This window comes from Ochotona princeps, chromosome 21, assembly GCF_030435755.1.
Source record: "Ochotona princeps isolate mOchPri1 chromosome 21, mOchPri1.hap1, whole genome shotgun sequence".
Classification (NCBI taxonomy): domain Eukaryota; kingdom Metazoa; phylum Chordata; class Mammalia; order Lagomorpha; family Ochotonidae; genus Ochotona; species Ochotona princeps.
The window spans coordinates 28,519,455-28,540,228 of NC_080852.1; the positions used below are offsets into that span (position 1 = coordinate 28,519,455).

Sequence of the window (20,774 nt, forward strand, 5' to 3'; positions counted from 1 at the left end):
GCCGGGAGTTGTAGTTCGCAGCCGCCTGTGGCGGGGCGTACGCGTCACGGCGGCCGGTACGGCGCTCTAGTACTCTTCCGCTTGGCCCCAGAAAGTTTCGATTCTGCCCCGCCGTGGGCCCACGAGCGCGTAAGTGCCGCGGGGGACAGGCAGGACTCTGGGGGCGTCGGGACTGGCCTCGACCCTGAATTGGAGAGCTTAGTTCAGGGTGCGGTTTGTCACCTGTTGCCCTGACGGTCCCCGCCCACCCCGGCTTTCCCACAGACCCTGCCTGGGACTCTGCCCCGGACCTGTCCTTAGCCCAACGCGCCTCGGAAACACCTTGGGCAGGGGGAAAATACCTTTGGAACCCAGGCTGCCCCTGGGCAGGCAGCTCAGACACCGGTTCCCACACCCCGGACAGCCGAGGGGTCGCGCAGGGGCCTGCTGTGTGGGGGTCTCTGAACGAGGCGGGGCTTGTCGTGTCGGTGAGAGGTCTCATTTTTGGCCCAGCCCAGAAATCTTCACCTGAAACCACTTGGCCGATACAGGGCTTGCCCTGTCCCAGGAGTAGTCGGCTCGCTGCCCCCGCCTTCCCCCGGGCCACTCGTGCTTCGTGGCAGGGTCGCTGGCCCTCAGGTAATCCTCACAGAAACAGCTTGTGGGCGGCTTCTGCGGTGTCTCTGGTGTGGCTGCATAGGATGGAGAGGGTAAAATGTTATTTTTTCCTAAGAAAAGCAGCCCATATGGTTGACATTAATCCGCAGGTCCCCTCACCCTGTGAACACCATTGCGTGCGCCCTGCTCTCCCTTTGTCACTCTCCCTACCTTCCCTGCTGGCTGTCCCCTCCAGAGCGCCTGTTGACACATTGCCTGTGTTGGCAGGAGCCCGGTGTCCCTAGCTTGTCTGAGCACAGCAGTTTCCTACCCACACTGGGAAGCGGGTCAGGGCTTAATCTGCTCTCCGCCCTCCTGCGGCTGCTGACCTGGTGGCCCCAGGCAGGCTTAACCCCCTGGCCTCTGCCTGGGGCTGCTGGGGGTGGAGGGACCCAGGGCTCCCATCTTTTAGGAAGGGCTTGGCGTGGACACCCCTTGACTCCCCACCCCTTGAGTGGCAACCACTATTTCCAAAGTGTTGACTACCTGTCCCCTCCCCCTACCAGTTGTGGGTCATGGTCAGACTGACCATGGCCACCTTTGACCAAGGAATTTGGAGGAAAACAGGGTTTATCTGCTTGAGTGGAAAAATGTGCGTCTTTGTGTAGCCTGTGTTTATGTATTTCATGTTTTGGGAGGCAGAGGTACAGAGAAAGAGAGGACAGGGGAGACACAGAGATATTTTGTCCACTCCCCAAATGACCACAACAGTTGGGTCAGGGAGAGGCAGGAGCCAGGAGCTTCATCTAGGTTACCTACACTGATGACAGAGGTCAGAGTGCCTGAGCCATCCTCCGTTGCTTTCCCAAGCATATTAGCAGGGAGCTGGATCTGAAGTGGAGCAGCCAGGACTCAAACCAGTGCCCAGACTGAATGCTGACACTGTAGGCAGCTAACTGGCTATGCCACAGCACCGGCCTCACATTCTTTTATTTTTAGAGTTGTTTTCAACTGTCGATTAGAAAAGTAGGGAAATACCTAGAATCACCAAAAGACTTATATAGGGACCATCCATATACTCAAGGCAATATTTTACCTTGATTTTTTTTTTTTTTACACTTGCTTTAGGGGTTGATCCCAGCCTGGGGCAGGGATTCATTCCCCCAACTGCTCCTTGTACTACCTTCCCCCCGCCCCCACCGCCCCCGGGCTGAGTTGAGAGCACCTGACTGGCTTCAGGAGGCCAGTCTTTAGCTGGGTGGTTTCTGGGTGGGATGCTTGAGATGAGAGGAAGAGCGAATCAGAGGTGGCCTTGCTCCATGTTGACCACGAAGACTGCAGGTCACCGAGTGGATAAGCAAAACATGACAATCTCCTCCCCAACCCGTGCCCACTGCAAGCCCAGGTGTGGCTGCTGGGTAACCTGTGTTTTCTGGAGATCCCAAAGTTGCCACATAGGTGTCTCAAAACCAGAATCCCTTTCACATGAGGCAGGGAAGCTGTTTTCTAGCTGTGATCTCATGGGAGATGTCCCCCTGGTCGTATCTAGGGCGAGGAGCCACGATCACTGTGAATAGACCAGGCACTATGTAGAGTGCTAGTGGCCGTAGAGAAGTCATTAATGCAGCTGCCCTTGCTGGTTCACCTAGTGGCTGCTGGGTTCTTAATGTTGCTCCAAAGATGAAATTTCTGCTTGTGATTTTAGTGTCAGTTTCTTTCACATAGCAGCTCTTGATTGGTGTAAGCGCCTCTGTTTCAGTAAGTCCATGGGTAGAGTGGCAGCTGGAGTGTTGCTGCCTCTCTACCAATGGCAACTTGGTTTACCAGGTTATTTCCAAAAATGTTTTATTGAGTTCTCACTTTTGAAAGACAGACAGACAGACAGACACACAGAATCATTTTTCATCTGTTGGTTCACTCTCCAGATGTCCACAACACCCAGGCAAGAGTCCAGCCATGTTTTCCAGGGGAGTAGCAAGGAACCAAATGCTTGAGCTGTCACCTGCTGCGTCCCAGGGTGCACATCAACAGAAAGCCGGATTGCAAGCGAGGAGTTGGGACTCAGACCAGTCATTCATAGTGAGTCTTAGGTACCACGCCAAATGCCTGCCCACCTTCTCACTGTTCTCTGATGAGCCACTTAAACCGACTGGAGTATCTAGACCATCCCTGTCATGAGCCCTGAAGCCTTGGGATACTTAGGTCCTTTAACTTTGAGAAGCAGCAGGTGGTAGGAGGCGTGCTCAGTTGGCAAGAGAATTTTTTTCCCCTTTTTCTCACATTGTAACCAGTTGACCCGATGGTTGAGTTACTGGTCATAGTCCTTCCTGCTCACCCGGATCCCTGTGGCATGCGAAGGACACCAAAGGCCTGGTTCTGACTGCTTCCAGTTGGCAGGGATGAGGATGTGTGCAGCAGTGTGGTTCTGAGGACAGACCGAAGGAGAATCTGTGGTTTAAATACTCTCATCTCGTGGCGGCTCTGGGGGCCTAGAGACCGCTTGGCCAACCACCTCGGGGGCCTGGGGCAGTGCCTCCTTGGCCAAAAGCAGGAAGTCCAATTAGGGGAGCCTTTGGCATCTAGAAGAGAAACTTATAACCACTGCCCCAAATCCAAGAAAGCCATGAACACACAGCAGGCTTCATTGCAATAAGCCCATCCTGGGGCTGAACTTGGAGCTCCCCAGGCTTTCTGTAGCTGCAGACTTGGCCAGGGGCAGAAAGGAGCGCTCAGCCATGGCCCATCACAGAGAATTTTCCTCCCCTTTCCTGCCCGCTGTTAGGATCGCTGTTAGAATCACTGTGCACGAAGACAGGTGAAGGGCCACCCCCCTCAGGGCACACCTGGAAGACGAGGTAGGAAGAAGTCAGATAACTTGTCCTGGACAGGCAGATTGCTGGGAGGTGGCCTGGTGAGCTGAGTATACGTAACACATAACAAGTCTGGCTATGAGTCCAGGTGGATGAAACTCGAGGGGAGCCTGCTGCAGCTTCAGAGCCAGCCGGGGGTCTCTTGTCCCCACTACTGCCCCCAGCTGATCTTGTTCTGGGCTTCTGCCCAGGCTGTTCTCCCACTGCTCCTCCCCCACCCCCGCCCCAGAAAGCACAGCACCATGTCTCAAGTCCCCTGCACTCGCCAGGGACCAGGCTGAGTCTTCTATTGCCTGATTGAGGTTCGCTTGGAGCTTGTTGACCTCGATGACAGTGTGACCCAGAGCTCCTGCAGTCCTATTTGTGTGATTGGGTTTGTATGAGTTGTGTAGTTGTGTGATTGAGTTTGCATGATTGAGTTGTGTAGTTGCTTGATTGTGTTTGTGTGATTGGGTTGTGTAGTTGTGTGATTGAGTTGTGTAGTTGTGTAGTTTTGTTTTGTAATTTCGTTGTGTAGTTGTGTAATTTCATTGTGTGGGTTATGTAGTTTCGTTGTGTTGTGTAGTTGTGAATCCCATCGAACAGCAAGGACCTCCTTCTGGAGGAGTGGTCTGCCCAAGTGACCTGCCAGATGTTCCGGGGGTGTCCCTGGGGTGTCACGTAGACTGTCAGGCCCGGGATTCACACAGCCCCCAGCCTAGCAATTAAGGCAGGAATCACAAAAGCAGAAATCGTCTAGGTTCTTCACTTCCTCAAAGCCACATGAGTAGCTTTATCAGATTCTGTCACATTCAGTTCCTAACTCATCTGCAGCTGGCCCGACCCTCTTGGCAATGGCTAGGAGTGTGCCCAGGTTGTCACATGGGTGCTTGCTCAGGCATTCCAGCGGCGGGACCTCGGCCTGCAGGCTGGAGCACAGGCAAGTAGGTCCTCTCCGGCAGCAACCGCTGGAAAAAACAAAAACAAAAAAACAAAACAAGACAGTGTTTCCTCCCTGAAAAACAGTGTTGGCTGCTCCTGGGCACAGGCCCCTTTGGGGCCTGCCCTCCTGGGTCCCTGGATTTCAGGCTGGTTGTGTGTGTTCTAGGGGAGTCACTGAAGAACCAGCTGTTTGGGGTGGGATGGGAACCCAGATTGGGGCTCAGAAATGATGGCCAAGTCCTAAGTCCCCATTCCCTTTAAGAAGGGAAGGAGGTGACCCGCAACAAAGGTGTGTTTGGAAAGGATGACCCAGGCCTGCGGTGGGTGGACACTGTAATGACAGGTCCTGCAGGCTGAGTCACCTAACACACCCACCTGTGTTCACGTGCCGGCCTGTGAGCTGACTTCTGGTAAACTCACCAGCACTCTGCTGGCCACCCTGGTGAAGCCCTGGTGGGGTAGTCTGTCTGCCCCCGAGTCCCACTGCCAGCAGGCCTTCGGAGAACAGGTACCACAGGTGGGAGCTTGCGGAATGAATACTGTTGTCTGCACTGAGCCAGGCTTGGGCAGCGGGTGGAGTTGTGCTTGTTGACACGCTTTCTCGGCCAGGATGGAATTTATAACCGGGTGTTCCATCTGGTTGAGACTTGGGGGAGGAGTCCAGCCGTACTACACCCTGTCTGGGTCAGTTCTGAGCCCTTGGTGTGGGAGCAGAGTTCCGAAAGCACGGCAAGGCCCATTGCATGGCCCCAGCCTCCTCCTCCCCTTCCAGTCTTTTGTTGCCTTTAGCAGCTGTGTAGACATTCAGCCAGTTTCCAGGCCACATTATGGACATGAGTCACTTGCAGCATCATGTCATATGAGTCAGTGCATGCCTTTGTATGTTAACTTGGAACTAAATTACTGTCTGAGTTGTTTGGGTATTGAAGGCGCCTGGGCAGGTGTAGGAGTCTGCATTTTGTCTCTTCCCATCTTGGTCAGAATGGATGTTTTGGACATTTTGGATGGCTTTAAGCATACTTTTGAGTTATTGATAAGAAAAATCTAATGTTCCCAAGGGTTTCGTGCAGTGACTGTGCTGATACTCCAAAGAGCTTACCCAAGACAGTGAGGAAGGCTCTGGGGTTCGCTGGGACCCTGCATCCACGGAGGTGGTGTGCGCCTTGGGGCCTGCTGAGGGCTGGACACCTGCAGCCTCCTCTGCTGCCGAAGCAGCGCAGCCCTGGGGGACCGAGGCCCAGAACTGCCCCAGAGTCCAGATAGCAGCTGGCTGCTGGGTTGCAGCTGTCAGGATCGGGCTGCTTCACGCTGAATGTCTGTGGTGCTTCAACGGAAAGTCACGCTTATCTAGGGACGCGGGGAAGTTGGCTGTGGCCTAGTCTGAGATAGTGCCCCTGCTGTTCCTTTCCTGGGGGTAGTAATGGCTTCAAGGCAGAGGACAGAGTGCAAGTGGCTAAGAATCCATGAAAATAGCAACAGGGGACCTGAGTCCCTGTGAAGTGGTGAACCAGGTCTTGGCGGGGAGCTCACTGTGGCCACGGATCTCACGGTCATGTCTGCCGGCCCACAGCCTTAGTGGCGACACAGGCAGTCAGGACAATCAGCTTATATAATCAGTGGCTGGAAACAGCTCACTCCCTGACCTGGGAATTTGACCCCAGCTCAGTATGCTGTGAAGGTCACACGGAGAGGGCCTGCTGGCTTGGCTGGCTTAAAGGAGCTGCTTATGCCTGTGTGCAGGCGCTCCGTGCCAGCAGACTGCTTGGGCTGTACACGTGTCTGCCCACGTGCCAGCCTCCAAACAGGACCGGCTGCCAGGAAAGCCGGCTGCTGTGTAACATGCATTGTCTGTGTCTCACGCCCTCGTCTTGGGATCCAGTGGGCTTCCTGTGAGTCCAGGCATCCTCCTCCGAGATGGGTTCTGGAAGCTCCAGGCTGCCTGGTAAAGGGGAAGCAGCTAGGGGAGGTGAGTGCAGGAAGAGACGCACCCTCCCCACGCTGTGCCCTTCCCCCGCGTCCCCTCTCCCTGGACTTCTCAGTGCCCACCCACCCGTTCCTTGACACACAGTTTAAACTGCCCCTCCCACAGGGCCCCTTAGCATTTGTTAAAAATTCATCCAGTGCTGCTTTTTTTTTTTTTTTTTTTGAGGCAGAACTTTCGTGTTTTGTGAGTTGTTTGGCAGGCCTTTGGTAACTCTTTCATCAGATAGCCATCAGCAGACACTGAACTGACTCCCCTCAGTCCCCACTTCACAAACACTCCCAATTTCCCCCTGTGCCCGCGTGGTCAGCCCCTCCCTCCTCGCCCCTCCTCGCCCCTCCTTGCCCAGCCCTGGCAACCACCAGCCTTGTTTGCTTTGCCATCGTGAGAGCATCTCATGAGTGGGAGGCAGGTGTGCAGCCTTTTGACTGGCTTCTTTCACACCATAGCCTGAGGTTCCTCTGTGTGTCTGTCTGTCCCCGTGTGTCTGTGGTACATTGCTCTTGGTTGCTGTGTAGCTGTGGATTTGTGCCCATGCCCCTACAAGAACCTGTTGCTCAGTGTCTGGCTATTGTTCCGTCTCCATGCAGACAGCTGGGCTCCACGGGGGCAGGCCTGTGCCATGCCAGCCTCTGTATTCCCAGGCTGCACCTGGCGGGTACCTGACATGATGCAATGCTGGGCCAGCTTGCTATTCCTGCTCCCTGCCCTGCCAGGACTGAAGCTCTGCACCGGCCACTGACTGAGCCTGGGTTCTGGTTTACTCTAGGGCCTTGCCTAGTCTTGGTTCAGCAGGTCAGCTGGAGGCACTGCCAGGGATAGACAGGCAGGCTTCTCATAAACCACTCCTACCTCCCAGGCTGGTGTCTGTGAAAAGCAGGTGCCAGTAGGTGTTCAGGGGCTGTTGAGGGTCAGTGTGACGAATTGCTAGGGTGAGTGTGTATGTGTGTGGTTATGGCTTTGTGCCTGGCTGTCTTTTCCCACCCAGGCAGGAGAAGCTGCCCTGGGCCTTGTTTTCACTGAGTCATAGCTGTCCTGCATGCTGGTTAAAAATAGGCGCTCTCAGCATCCACGTCACGCTACCATAACAGGCCCTCCTCACCCCTGCGGACACTGGAATGTTCCAGTCAGGCCTTCCTTGCCCACTGTGGCTGCTGGAATGCTCCAGTGGGTGTTTGGAGGAGCCTTCAGGCAGGCAGGTGGGTGGGCAGGCTCCTAGTGTGGTAAGCAAAAGTCAGCAGTGCTAGCAACTCTCAGGGTGGCATTGGAGTTCAAGGTGGTGCCTGAGAGCCGGTGGGAGGGGCTGCCCACTGCCAGTGGGGATGACGGCTCAGCTCAGTGCGTCAGCTACCCTAGCTGGGAAAGCCACCAGGTTGGACATCAGACTAACCGGGATGGATGCAGTTCTGTTCCTACCTGGCCCAGGGCCTTAGCCTATGGGACTCTTCTGAGTGTCATGTGCTGCTCTGTATCCAGGGGCAATGCCATCCACCCCCTCAGGGTGAGTGTGCACAGAGCACACGCTGGGGCCCAGCACACAGGCCCTCATGTGACAGCGGCTGCTTTTGCCAGCAGATATGACAGCCTGGCGGTGGGCAGCTAAGGGTGGAAGCAGAATTCTGGGAGCACAAGGAATGTCCCAGGCCAGTCCAGTCCCCTTCCCTGGGCACTCGTAGCTCCTCACCCCCATTGGTCTGTAGCCACCTCTGTGTCCTTAAATCACACCAGCAGCTGCCCAAGGGGCTGCTAAGTTGGTACTCAGCAGCAGGAGTGGATTGTAACTGAGCTTAAAATAGAGGCCCATCCCCTGTTTGGTAGAGGGTGGCAGGCCAAGTGGCATTTGTACCCCCAGGCTGAGGCAGGCTCTGGGCAGCTAAGACCAGGGGCTGCTCCCCTTGCTAGGCCAGCTAGGCTCTTCTCGGTCCAGAGGTCCTGAGGGTATGTGCCCTTGGTCCGTGGCCCTGCAGCGCTACTGGCCCAAGGGTTCCTGGGGAAGTGAGGTGAGGTGGAGGGGGAGCCCTGTGTGGGCAAGGTGGGGTCTGACAGGAGGGCGGCTAGGAATCTGGCATACTCTAGCCTTGGCTCTGAAGGGTGGACGGAGCCGCTGGTGGCTTTCCTAAGGCTGGACAGTGGCAGTCCAAGAGGTAGAATTGGGGCGGCTCTCACAGAATAGGCTGTGCTGGTGGGCTGAGGCTGTTTCTCATGGCGCCCCAAAGCAGGCAAGTGAGAATGAACGTGTGAGATCCTGTGTGTGAGTGTTTCGGAAGCTGTGGAGATTGCCCCAAGGGAAAGCACACCCAGAAAGATGAAACCGTCCTGGCAGGGGGAGCTCCCAGGCAGGCACCCTTGTACCCAGAGCAGAGTTTTGGCACTAACTGTGCTCCCATGGTTCCTCCCTGACTTCTCCCGTGCAGGTGTCACTATGGAATCTGACCGCCACTGACCACACAGTCACCAAGGGCTGAAGTTCTAGGCCTTTCTCCAGACACAGACAGGAGGCACAGAGCAAAGCAAGGCGACCTCGCCATGGCTTCCTGCAGCGCCGAGGGCCAGCTCCAGAGGATCATCCGCGACCTGCAAGGTGTGGCAAGGAGGCTGGGCACACCAGCTTGGCTTCCCAAACTGTGGTGGTAATTTGGCTGTCGAAATGGCGGTCCTTTTGTCTTCACTCACCCTGAAATATTTGGGGCTCAGATTTCCACTGTCCCCTTCGTTGAGAGTGTGGTCAAGCCAGTTTGTAAACAGAATCAATTACGCAACTCTGAACTAGATCAGATTTCAGAGTGCATGTTCCAGGCGTAGGAATGAGTGTGTGTGTGTGTGCATGTGCCAGGCATAGGAATGAGTGTGTGTACACGTATGGGAATATCTTTGTGTACACATGTGGAGTGTGTATGTACATGTACATACTAGGGAGTATGCTCATGTGCAGGTGTGGGGTAAGTATGTTCATGTGCACATGTGTGTGCGTGCAGGTGAGTGTTTTCAAGCTGCCTCTGTTAAGTCTTTGACTCAGTCCCAAGCCTGTGGGCTGCAGTAAAGCTGGCTGCTGTGGGGAGGGAGTGTTTTCTGTTCCTCTAAGCAGGAAGGTCACATCCTTGTCTGCCTTGTTTTGGTTTCACTTGGCCCTAGATACAGGTATCCCATTGCCCATGATGCATGATGCCAGCTCTGGGTCTGCCACACCTGCAGGTTCCCCCAGCATGATGTTGCCCAATAGTAGAGGCTGAGCCCCATCTTGGAGAGAAAGGCAAGGTGGCAGAAGAGGCAGGGGGGTATATCTGACTCAGGAGAACAGATGGCCTTCTCTGCCAGCTGCTGGTTCCAAGTTTACGGTGATGGCCCACGGTCAAAAATCCAGGCAGATTTTCCACCCTTTCCGTCACCAGTGCTGATGTTGTTAGCCTCTCGGAGGCTCCACAGGGACTGTTCAGCCTGCACACAGTGCTCTGTCACAGCAGCACTATCAGCCAAAGTGAACAAGTTACAGATCACTACAGCAGGCATGCTGTCACCTATTTGTCACATGTTGAGCCCCTGATAGCTAATGATTAGCTGGTATTTAGTGGACCAGGTGCTATCCTCCATGTCTTACAGATAGTGACTGAGTCCTCGTGTTTGGTCCTGTGGGAAAGGTGCCATTGGCATTCCCACTTTGGCAGGTGAGGAAACGAGCACAGAGACATTAAGTAGCTTGCCCAGGGTCACACAGTGGCAGTGAGGCAGAAACAGAGCCGTGAGTTCCCTGCTTCTTCCGCAGACTTTGAAATCAAGCAGCTGTGGACTCAGTTTCTTGCCCCACTTTCATATACAGATTTATTTATTTTTATTGGAAAGTCAGATTTACAGAAAGAAAGATCTTTATCCATTGGTTCACTCCCCAAGTGGCTGCAAAAGCTGGAGCTCAGCCAATCCAAAGCCAGGAACCTGGAGCCTCTTCCAGGTCCCCCACACGGATGCAGGGTCCCAAAGCTTTAGGCCATCTTCAGCTGCTTTCCCAAGCACAAGCAGGGAGCTGAATGGGAAGCAGGGCTGCCAGGATTAGAACCAGCACCCATATGGGATTCCAGCAGGTGCAAGGTGAAAAGGTCCTGGCTCACGGCCAGGGGCTCCTTTGAGACTGTCAGGAGCACCCAGGTCAGGTTGAGGGTGTCTAGCCTGTAGAGGAGCAGTGAGTGTTGAGCACTGTGCCTTCCCCAAGCAGCCCCTGCCTCCTGCCCAGGGCCAGCCATGGCAGAGGGTCCTTTGGGCACACATCAGAGTCCATCGCACAGGTCCGTCTTTGCCGTTGGCTAACTTCCCCTGGGGGCAGGGGGTAGGGGGCGGAGCAGTATGTTGGCTAAGCACTCAGCCAGCTCAGACTCAGCCTTAGTGATGGGCAGGTGTGTTTCATGAAACCTGGAGCTTCTTTAATTTGAAGAATGATCAAATTGTGTCCAGCGTGTCCCAGCCCTCTTGACTGGTCAGGTGAGTCCCAGGATTCAGACTCACTGTAGTTCTGAGACACAGCATAGGCAAAGGTGGTCGTCCCGCGGCTCCCATCCTTTTTTGTGCAGGGATGTAAATTGTCCCAGACACGAAGATGCAGGCCCAGCCCCAGCTATTGCAAGCATCTGGAGAGTGAACCCAAGGGCAAATCTTTCTCTCTGCCTCTCTCTCTCTGCATCTTTCTGCTGGCCAAATAAAATTAGTTTAATTACTTTCTTGAAAAAATTAAAAGGCAGTCCTGGTCTCTTGCACCATGTTATAAAGCAGAAGACCCTCACCAGAGGCCAACTAAATGGGGCAGCCCAGTGTTGGACTCTGAGCCTCTGAAGTTGTGACCTAAACCAACCTGTAGTATGTAGCCTCAGGTATTTTGTTATAGCCACACAGAACAGACTGAGACAGCAGGAATATGAAACAGCCACTTACAAGATAAAGCTCTCTCGAGGTCAGTATTAGGGGACTGAATGATTCATGCACCCAGAAAGCATTGGGTGGAACAGTTGCTGCATGCACATGCCATGGTGATGGGCAGAAACAGGTGAAGAAGACATATGCCTGGTCAGTGTCTTGGTGGGCTCCGCATGCCTGGACACACTCCAACTCAGGAATGGTACCCTAAGGATACTGATGTGACCTGTACATTTCTGTGGTACTTTGTCATCACTGTCACTCCCTCCTCCTGCTGCTGCTCTGTCTTCACCCAACATCTCCCTGGACACATGTTCCTATATGTTGTCTTCCAGATGCTGTGACAGAGCTAAGTAATGAATTTAAAGACACAGGGGAGCCCATCACAGACGACAGCAGCAGCTTGCACAAGTTCTCCTATAAGCTCGAATATCTCTTGCAGGTGAGTGACACCTGCCCCGTGCTCCTTGTCCTACTGTTGTCTCTTGCATCTGAGCCTATTCCTTATTCCTTATTCATCAGTGAGCCGTTGAATCAGGATCCCTGGAGCCAGCCCAGGGAAGTTTTCTCTTGGCATACTCAGGGTGTGACCCTCATGCCTTCTTGCTTTAAGAGGCATTGGTCTAGAGGACTCTGCAAACGTGGAAAAACGCAGACAGCTAAGATAGACAGGAAAGAAGAGGGCCAAAAGTTTATTTTAGGCTGGTGGTGTTAGCTATTGCTCCCCAAACCCTTCCCTCTCCACCCCCTTTTTTTTTCTTTCTGGACAAGGTGCTCTAACAATGTGTGTCAAGTTGGTTTCCATAATCGGGAAAAAGTGCCGTGGAGTGTTGCCGTGAGACATAGCTGTGTCTGTGTACCTGTGTCATCCTGAACACTCCTGTCCCACACATCCCATCACAGCGTATGAGATGTCAGCCCACTGCAGAGTAGGTCCCAGCACATTGAAGTGCATGAGTTTGCCGTGCCTTTCCAACTGATTGTTTAACCATACAGAAATGTTTATGAGCTTTTATCCCAGCCTCCCCACTCCATTAATCCCATTTTGGTTTTGTACTTGAAATGACTCAATGCTGATATTTCTTTGAATTTGCTGTATATGCTTTAAAGCAATAGTGAAGCCAGCACTGAGTAACTGGTTTCCAGGGGTGTAGCACTCTAAGCCAAAACACCTGTGGTGCCCACGTCCCACATCATGGTGCCTGGGTTCAAGGCCTGGCTCCACTCTTTCAGCTTCCTGTTGGTGCACACCCTGGGAGGCAGCATCCATGGCTCAGGTACTTGGATCCCTGCCACTTATGTGGGAGACCTGGATTGAATTCCTGGCTCCTGCCTCGCCTAGCCCAGCACTGGCTGTTGCAGGCAGTTGGAGAATGAACCAACAGAAGAGAGATGTCTCTGTCAGTCTTTCTCCCTTTGTCTTTCTGCATTTCAAATACATAAAAATAACTTGATATCTTAGAGTTTCATAACTGGGATGAAGTGTCACTGCCTCATTTCCCTGAGTGGGGGCTGAGTTAACATCCTCGGCTTGCCCCTTAGACTCCTCCCTTGTGTTGATAGTGACCTTGGTGGTTGTCCACCCGACTCCACACAGAGGTTCCTTCAGGGGATAGGCCTTCCTGGGTAGCTCTTATTCCCAAATCTCATTACTACTATGACCTTGAGCCAGTTCCTTAAGCTCTCCTAGCTTCAGTTTCCTCGTTTATGAATTGGGAATAAAAAATAGTGTCATTTGGAGATAAGCATAACTCGATTTGCTAGTAAATAATACCACCAGTAATTTTGGTCTCACCTAGTGCTGGCACCTAAGAATCTTTTGTTACCACTTAACCATTTACAATGATGGGATTAATAGTGATGGGCTTGCACCTCTTTCTCTGCCCCTTTCTGCTCCCAGTTTGATCAGAAAGAGAAGGCCAGCCTCCTGGGCAACAAGAAGGACTACTGGGACTACTTCTGTGCCTGCCTGGCCAAGGTGAAAGGAGCCAATGACGGGATCCGGTTTGTCAAGTCCATCTCGGAGGTGAGTGGATGGCAGCAGCTGGGACCGTGTGTTCTCCACCTGCCTTCAGTGACTCTGCTGTGGGTAGCAGTGAGTCAGCAGGTACTTCAGTGGGTTAATAAGGAAGTTTCCTGTGTAGTTGGTACCCACGGTTGCTGTGGCTCCAATTCAGCAAAGCCAGCCACCTATCCCGGGGTGCAACAACCTGAAAAACACTTAATCTCGGATGGACTTTAGACCACAGCCCCTGCATTCCTTCCCAGGCCTGCCTATTCACACTAGACTCTGCTTATGGCATCCCTTAGAGGTAAATAACACAGGATTCCTCTTTTTCAGGTTATTTTCTTAGATGAAATTCTGAACTGTTTGCTAGCTTACAGTTTCCCTACAAATTGCTCAAGAAACTTGGAAATGAAATTGTTATAGAATCTCCAATGATATTTCTTAAAATGCTGGTATGCTAAGCAACCTCCCATGTGCAGTTCTGACAGCAGAGTGCTGTGGCCTTGCTGTTGTCCGGAACTCCAGAACGGCAGTTATGCATGCATGTACACACACACACACACACAGAGTCTGATCTATCCCTGGCCCCATGGCACTCTCTCCTCTGTGCTCAGCATAGCCCATGCAGGAAGGAAGAGCTTGACACATCCAGGAGCAAGTCAGCCCACAGACTCTGGGCACAGTGTCCAAAGGGCTTGTGTCATATGTCTTCTCAGTGTCTCTTCAGTGAGCGTGAGGTTACTGAAATGGACACACATGCTCCTTGACTGGCTTCCTGCAAAGGCCATGACATCAGGTGCTCTAGGAAGAGCCTCTCCCCAGCCATGTTGGTGGGAGCCCATGTGTCCCTTCCTACAGAGAATGGCAGTATGAAATATGCTATCATCAAGCTGCACTGTGAAATCTGAAACAACAGGGAGGGACCCTGGTTTCGAAGAGTTGTTGCAGTGTAGGCAGGTGCTGTGAGGTGTGGCCTGGTGGAATGCACAGGTGTGGAGCAGTGAACCTGCATCATCGGTCTGGAGAGGCTGTCGCCACTCACCCCTCTCCTCTCAGTGCATCTGAGTGGCTCAGCCCACTCCTATCTCCCATTGCTCAGCTGCCACATCCCTGCCACTAAGGCCTTCAGCTTTATTACTGGAGACAGCTGGATTCTGGAGATGAATGTAGTCCCTTGAGGCTGGGAGGTGCTTGCCGATACCTGTCTGCTGCTTGGCAGGTTTGTTCTCTCCTGCCACAGGCCGACCTTTGGCCAGTTCAGACACATGGAGTTAGAGAGCATTGTTTGTGGAGGCTGCCACAGGCTCTGCTTCCGTGCAGCCATGTTCCCAGGGGGCACCGTCGCTCAGGATGGCTTGGGACACCACTGGGCTGCTGGATCCTGGTTGGCATCAGTGACCTTTGTGTCTCCCAAGTCTTCCAGCTGGAGGGGAAGGACAGTGAAAAGGAGGCATTTTGGGACCTGGCAGGTTCCACTGGGGTGTGAGGCAGCGCTTCGGGCTGATATAGGTTAACAGTCTCAGAAGCTGCTTCCAGAGGCTCAGAATGGGCCTCATCTGTCCTCTGCTCAAGCACCATGAGCAGGGGTCAGCTGGCCTCAGGCCTGTGGCCCACTGGCCCCATGTGAAGCCTGTGGTTGTCCCTGCAGGTTTCCTGTCCTCTGCTGCCATCGTGTCACTTCTCAGTCTCATGCACTTGGGTTCTAGTAATTGCTAATAGCATTAAGGAATTAGGTCACGAAAACAGATCCATCGTCTCAAGATGAAAATGCAAGGGCTGTGCAGTGTTTTCCTTTGCAGTACAAAGGAAATATTGTTCCCTTGACGAGGATGTTGAAAAATATATTATAAGAGGTTCCCTATATATATTATATGTATATATACACACATAAGTATATATATGTATGTATGTGTGTATATATAATCCATTAATTTAATGGATCTGATAAAAAAAAAAAGAGCCTCAGATGTTTACTGTTTTAAAAGTGTTAATGTTCTCAAGGCTGTTATGACAGCCAGATTGCTAAGAAAGATGGGTTCCTGCTTAGGGAACTTACACACGTGGCCTGGGATATGAGGGTCTTATTGAATACAGCAGGGCCTGGGTAGGGAGCATGTGTTAGTATGACAGGCACACTTCCCAGTAATGTGCCTCACTGCCCAAGTTCTCTCATCTTCACCACTGTGGGAGCACCTTGTTCCCACCCCGCCCATCAGTGGAAAAGTTTCTGAACATGGGCTGTCATCAAGCTCCCCACCTTGGTCAAGATCAAAACCCAGGAAACTCACAGAAATGTCTTACAGCTTCTGTGGCCCATGAGGTTTCACACCTCTTTATTGTTTAAAACCACTTCATATTATGGTAGCACTTCCTTGAGTAAGCTGTAAGGGGACCTATAGCACTGGGCTAAAGGTGCTGTCTGCTGCAGTGTTTATGCCCTCACTGAGGTGCCAATGCTTGAGGCTCTGCCACAGGCTTCCTGTGTTAATCCAGTGGCGTAGTTGGGATCTTAAAGCATATGAGGGTTTATAGCTCATCTCTGGGTCAGAACACTGTCACCCTCCCCCTGCCACAGACACATACATTAGCCGTTCCTGGCCATCGAAGGGGTGGAAAAGGACTCTAGCTCATCCCACTCAGCCGCTGCCTGAGTAGGTGCCACCTGCATAGGTGCCTGCAGGTGTCTTCTGGGACTGTTCCTCTTGGCCTGTCCATTTTGGCTCCCAGGTGCTCCCAGGTGGCTTAACTGTGCTTTAACAGATGAACCGGAGTCCATGGCTAGCTTACCCCATCTTCATCACAGCAGGCTTCCAGAACCATCCTTTCTGACCATGCTGTGAGTGGTGACTTGGTACCCAAGTCTGTCCCAGTCATGTGTTTTTCCAGTGTACTGGTCTTGAGCCATTGAGAGGTTTGGAGGATGGGCCTGCACCTGGGCCTCCACTGCACACTTTTGAAACAGACCAGTTTCTGTCTCTGGTACCCCAGTGCCACTGGGCCTCCTAGAGCCCCTGCTGCTCTCACTCCCCCAGCACCGGTGACTGATGCTGTCTGTGGTGACTAAGGAGGCACCAGTCCGACCGGGAAGGCCTTAGTAGGTGCGTGGATTATCCTGGTGGTTTCATGGGACACAGAGAAGGTCCTGCCACACCCAGCAGAACTTCTTAGACCTTCCAAGCAAAGCCACTTAGTCTCATTCCTCTGTTCTCCAACAGCTTGAAAACAAGCCCAGCATCAGCCAGAGATCTTGCTCCTCAAAACCCTTCCCTTCTTTCTATCAAAGAATTTCAGATCTGAGTTTCAGCAATGCTGCAGGAGCAGAAAAGCGAAAATGACACCCAGGAGCACCCACAGATGTCTGTGAGCCTGTCTGAGCTGGATCTTTCTCCAGACCACTGGGGTCTGGAGGTTACCCTTGGACAGGGTCACCCCTTCCGCTCCCACCCACGCTGCAGGAGTGGCATTCATCAGACACTTTGTGTCTTGGGTGATACAAGTGAAACCACCGTGTTGGGGTAGAGCAGGGCGACAGGCTCTGCCCTGCAGCTGTTTTTTGCAGGTCATGTTAGGGGATGGTCTGCATTTTCATGTAGGCTGTTGGCTCTTCGTCTTGATAATCTGCTTCTTCCAGCTGCGGACCTCTCTAGGGAAAGGACGAGCATTTCTTCGCTACTCCTTGGTGCACCAGAGGTTGGCAGACACCTTGCAGCAGTGCTTCATGAACACCAAAGTGACAAGGTAAACACGTAATGCTGCTGGGTTGAGTCCCATGCCGCCAAGAAGCCAGGTCAAGTCCCTCCTTAACACCAGTAACACCTGCGGTGACGGCACAGTGTGTCCTTAGCTTCCTGCCACGGCCTTTGACACACAGGGTGGGTAGCCAGTGCTGATGGACCGAGGTTGCAGCCTCGGGCTCTTCCAGAATCATCATAGGGTGTTCAACACCACTGAACCAGGGACGGAACTCGACACAGCCAAGGTATGGCTTGCCAGGCCTAGGCTCCTGGAGACTGCAGTGTGCAGCCAGGATGAACCGGCTGTGACTGCTCAGTCAGGATCATCTGCCCACTCACCTCTGTGTTGTTGATGCAGAGGTTTGGCAGGGATTGGAGTGCAGAGGAGAGTGGGTGTCAGATGCAGAGCTGCACATCAGAGCGCTCTTGCAGGAGTGGACGAACATTTGGCTGCCCAGGGTTGGTGGATATTCCTAACGTCATTTGTGGGCCGTACAAAAGACCAACTCAAAAATTAGCCTGCCACAAGTTGACTGACTTTTCCAAGTTGACACGTTTTATGTTTTTCTGCAGTGACTGGTACTACGCCAGAAGCCCTTTTCTGAAGCCAAAGCTGAGCTCGGACATTGTGGGCCAACTCTATGAGCTAACCGAAGTTCAGTTTGACCTAGCATCGAGGGGCTACGACTTGGATGCTGCCTGGCCAACATTTGCCAGGTATCTTAAGGAATCCATTGATTTAAAAGTCAGAGAAAGAGAGAGATTTGAAATTTTTGCTTGCTCAGTTACAAACAGCCGTGCAGCTCTTAGGCTGCGATTTTTGCAGATTTGGCCTAAGATAACATCTGAGGGCTATAGTTCAAAACCAAACAGTTGGTCAGAAGGTACGAGTCTGTGGGTGTGCATGTTGCTGTAAGACTCAAGATTTGACAGTGTTCTAAGGTACTTGCTGGTCCTTTTGGAAGTATGGGAGGGGCCTGTGGGCTTTGCCCCATTGTGGTTCCTGCAGTTATTCGAGAGGCCTTCCAGGTGGCACAGAAGGGCACAAACCCACTATGGCTCAACCCTGGAAAGGTTGCTGTCTTTTTGTTTCTTCTTTTTCCTGTGTGGAGCAGTCTAGCCAACCATGGTTACCTTACCACCAGTGTGGCCTCATATACCGTCATGCAGCACTCATGTTCCTGTAGGGCGAGGCTGAGTGCAGGCTCAGAGTGGAGGGACTTGCCCAAGGTTACAGCTGATGGGATGCAAATGGTTAAGCTCAAGGCTAGTATTCTTAAGAAAAAAATTATTTTTATTGGAAAGTCAAATGTACAGAGAGGAAGAGAGGTAGAGAGGAAGGTCTTCCATCTGCTGATTCACTCCTCAAGTGACCACAACAGCCAGAGCTGAGCCAATCTGAAGCCAGGAGCCAGGAGCCTCTTCCAGGTCTCTCACGCCAGTGCAGGGTCCCAAGGATTTGGGCCATCCTTGACTGCTTTCCCAAGCCACAAGCAGGGAGCTGGATAGAAAGCAGGGCTGCCGGGATTAGAACCGGTGCTTATATGGGAGCCTGGCGCATGCAAGGCAAGGACTTTAGCTGCTAGGCCCAGGGCTAGTATTTTTTAGAAAAAGAAAAGGTTTTGAAAGGTAGAGAGAAAGCCAGAGTCAGATAGAGATCTTCCCTCTGCTGCGACAGCTGGGGCTGGGCCGGGCCGAAGTCAGGAGCCCAGGATGCAATCTAGGCCTCCCAGGCTGGTGTGGGGGCTCATCGCTGCTGCCTCCGAGGTAGACAGGCTGTGCGGAAAGTCGAGCTGAGACTTAGACCTGGCACTCCGCTTTGAGATTTGGGCATCCCAAATGGTGTCTCAACTGCTTCATCAAACACCCAAGTCTGGCATTCTTTGTGTTTCATTGTTCTCTGTTTATACAGTGACTGTACCACCTACACCACAACACCCACCCTGACATCGACATTTGGGAAAATATAGACCAGTTATTTTGTAAACTGTTCCTTGGTTTTAGTTGGCATTTCTTCACTCTTGGAGTTTAATTAAAATCAGAACAGGGACATATCAAACAAACAACAACAAAATATTTTTTCTGATTATCACTTTCTGAGTCAAAGCATCCCCCAGACACTGGAGATCCAGCTTATTACTGAGACATCAGCCATGACAAAAGGTTTTCACTCTTTGGTCTATTCACATTTTGTAGCAGAAAACAGAACAAAGTCCCACACACATCCTTCCTCTGTTCTTCCTACAATGTGTTCACAAACAGGGACATTCAGAGTTTCCAAGAAAAGCAGCTTTCTTTCTTAGCATGGGATCTGATCACTTAACAAGAGAGTCCAGGGCATCAAATCCAAGCAGAAATTCCCAGGACTTCTTTATTTATCTTTCTATGAAGGGATGGATGCATTCGTCTTTGACGAGTGTCTCTGTCCTGGGATTCCTGTGCCAGTCCGAGACCCCAGTAGACACAGGTGACAAGGAGGGTGAATGAGAAAGCACAGGGCAAGAGCAAGGAATGGGTAGGCTTCCTGAACATTCCATCACAAGACAGAATGGTCCAGTTCCACAAACCACACACAGCAGACATGCATACCCGAACTAGAGGAGGAAGGAGATAAGTGGAGAATGGACTGGGGACATGGGATGGGACACAGAACAGCAGACTCGCCTGTGGACAGTTCCCACCTTCCTAACACTGGAAGGCATTAATTAAAAAGTTGCTGTTCAAAATTGTACTGAAAACATATTTAAAAATAGATCTGTATTATCTTAAAAGGTTACCCCTCAAACAAGAGGAGTAAGGTAACAGGTTTTATCAGATACCAACACTTGAGGTATCTTAGAGGTGGATTTGAAAAATGGACTGTCAGAGAAGGAAAGAGAAGAAAGGGGAACCCAGAATAAAACAGGAAAGACAAGAAAACTGGGAGGAACACATTTTGAAGTCCAGTCTTATCTACCCCAGCTGCCAAACAGAGCAGACCCACAAAGGGGAAGAACTCTTGCCTGTGAGCACCTGAGAATTGGCTTTAAACTTGCCCATATTAGGAACAGCCAGCCAAGACATGTGACACAGTGCTCATGGGCCCTAAAGCAGTGGCCACAGAGACCGGGCCCATCAACCATCCTGCGCTCTCCCAGGGAAATCCTTGGGTGTTACCTGGCATGATACTACCAGCAGGCCTTACCCAGCAGAAGTAGCTGATGTGACTCCTTGTTTGGGATGGACCTGCCCCAGGAGTGTCATCGGCCTTTTTCTTATAAACCTTGCACCTGGTGTTCATTGAGAGCTCCTGCCTCAGTTGTTGCCATCATGGTGACCAGGGTGGTTTACTAACATTATCAGCCCTGCTAGAGGAGCAGGTGGCATTCTACCCTAAAGATCGTTGCTCCTTCAGCTGTGTATTCACCTGTGTCAATAATGACTCATCAATGTTTGTTTTATTCATTGTGATTTATTTTGAACCTTAAGTTGTCCCAGTGTTTGTCCAGTAAAGCTAGTTCTTGGAAAATGTTTTTCTCTGAAGCTATTCTAGTATTTTTTTTTTTTTTTTTTTTGAGAGAGAGAGATCGAGATCGAGATCTCCAGCCTACTGGTTTACTCCCCAAATGCCTTAATAACCAAGACTGGCCAGGCCAAAACCGGGATCCTGGAACTCAATCCAGGATGTCTCACATGAGTGGCAGGAACTCAACTCCTTGAGCTATCACATTTGGCTTCCAGGGTCTGCATTAGCAGGGAGCTGGAGTCAGGAGCCATAGCTGGGCACCAAGCTCAGACACTCTGCTATG

General features: G+C 52.0%; 1 protein-coding gene across 4 annotated transcripts in view; it reads left to right on the plus strand.

Moving 5' to 3' along the window:
• FYCO1 (FYVE and coiled-coil domain autophagy adaptor 1) overlaps positions 1-20,774 on the plus strand; it is a 54,741-nt gene continuing 33,967 nt past the window's right edge. The window contains exons 1-8 of one of the 4 annotated variants that reach the window (XM_058678789.1): positions 1-129; positions 493-618; positions 3,359-3,431; positions 8,763-8,929; positions 11,580-11,686; positions 13,145-13,270; positions 16,884-16,990; positions 17,560-17,703. In XM_058678789.1, coding sequence (XP_058534772.1) covers positions 8,875-8,929; positions 11,580-11,686; positions 13,145-13,270; positions 16,884-16,990; positions 17,560-17,703 — 539 coding nt within the window. In that variant the 5' untranslated portion in view covers positions 1-129; positions 493-618; positions 3,359-3,431; positions 8,763-8,874. Of the gene's footprint in view, positions 130-492; positions 619-3,358; positions 3,432-4,755; positions 4,876-8,762; positions 8,930-11,579; positions 11,687-13,144; positions 13,271-16,883; positions 16,991-17,559; positions 17,704-20,774 lie in introns of those variants that run through there. The other 3 variants (XM_058678786.1, XM_058678788.1, XM_058678790.1) reach the window with 3 other exon arrangements.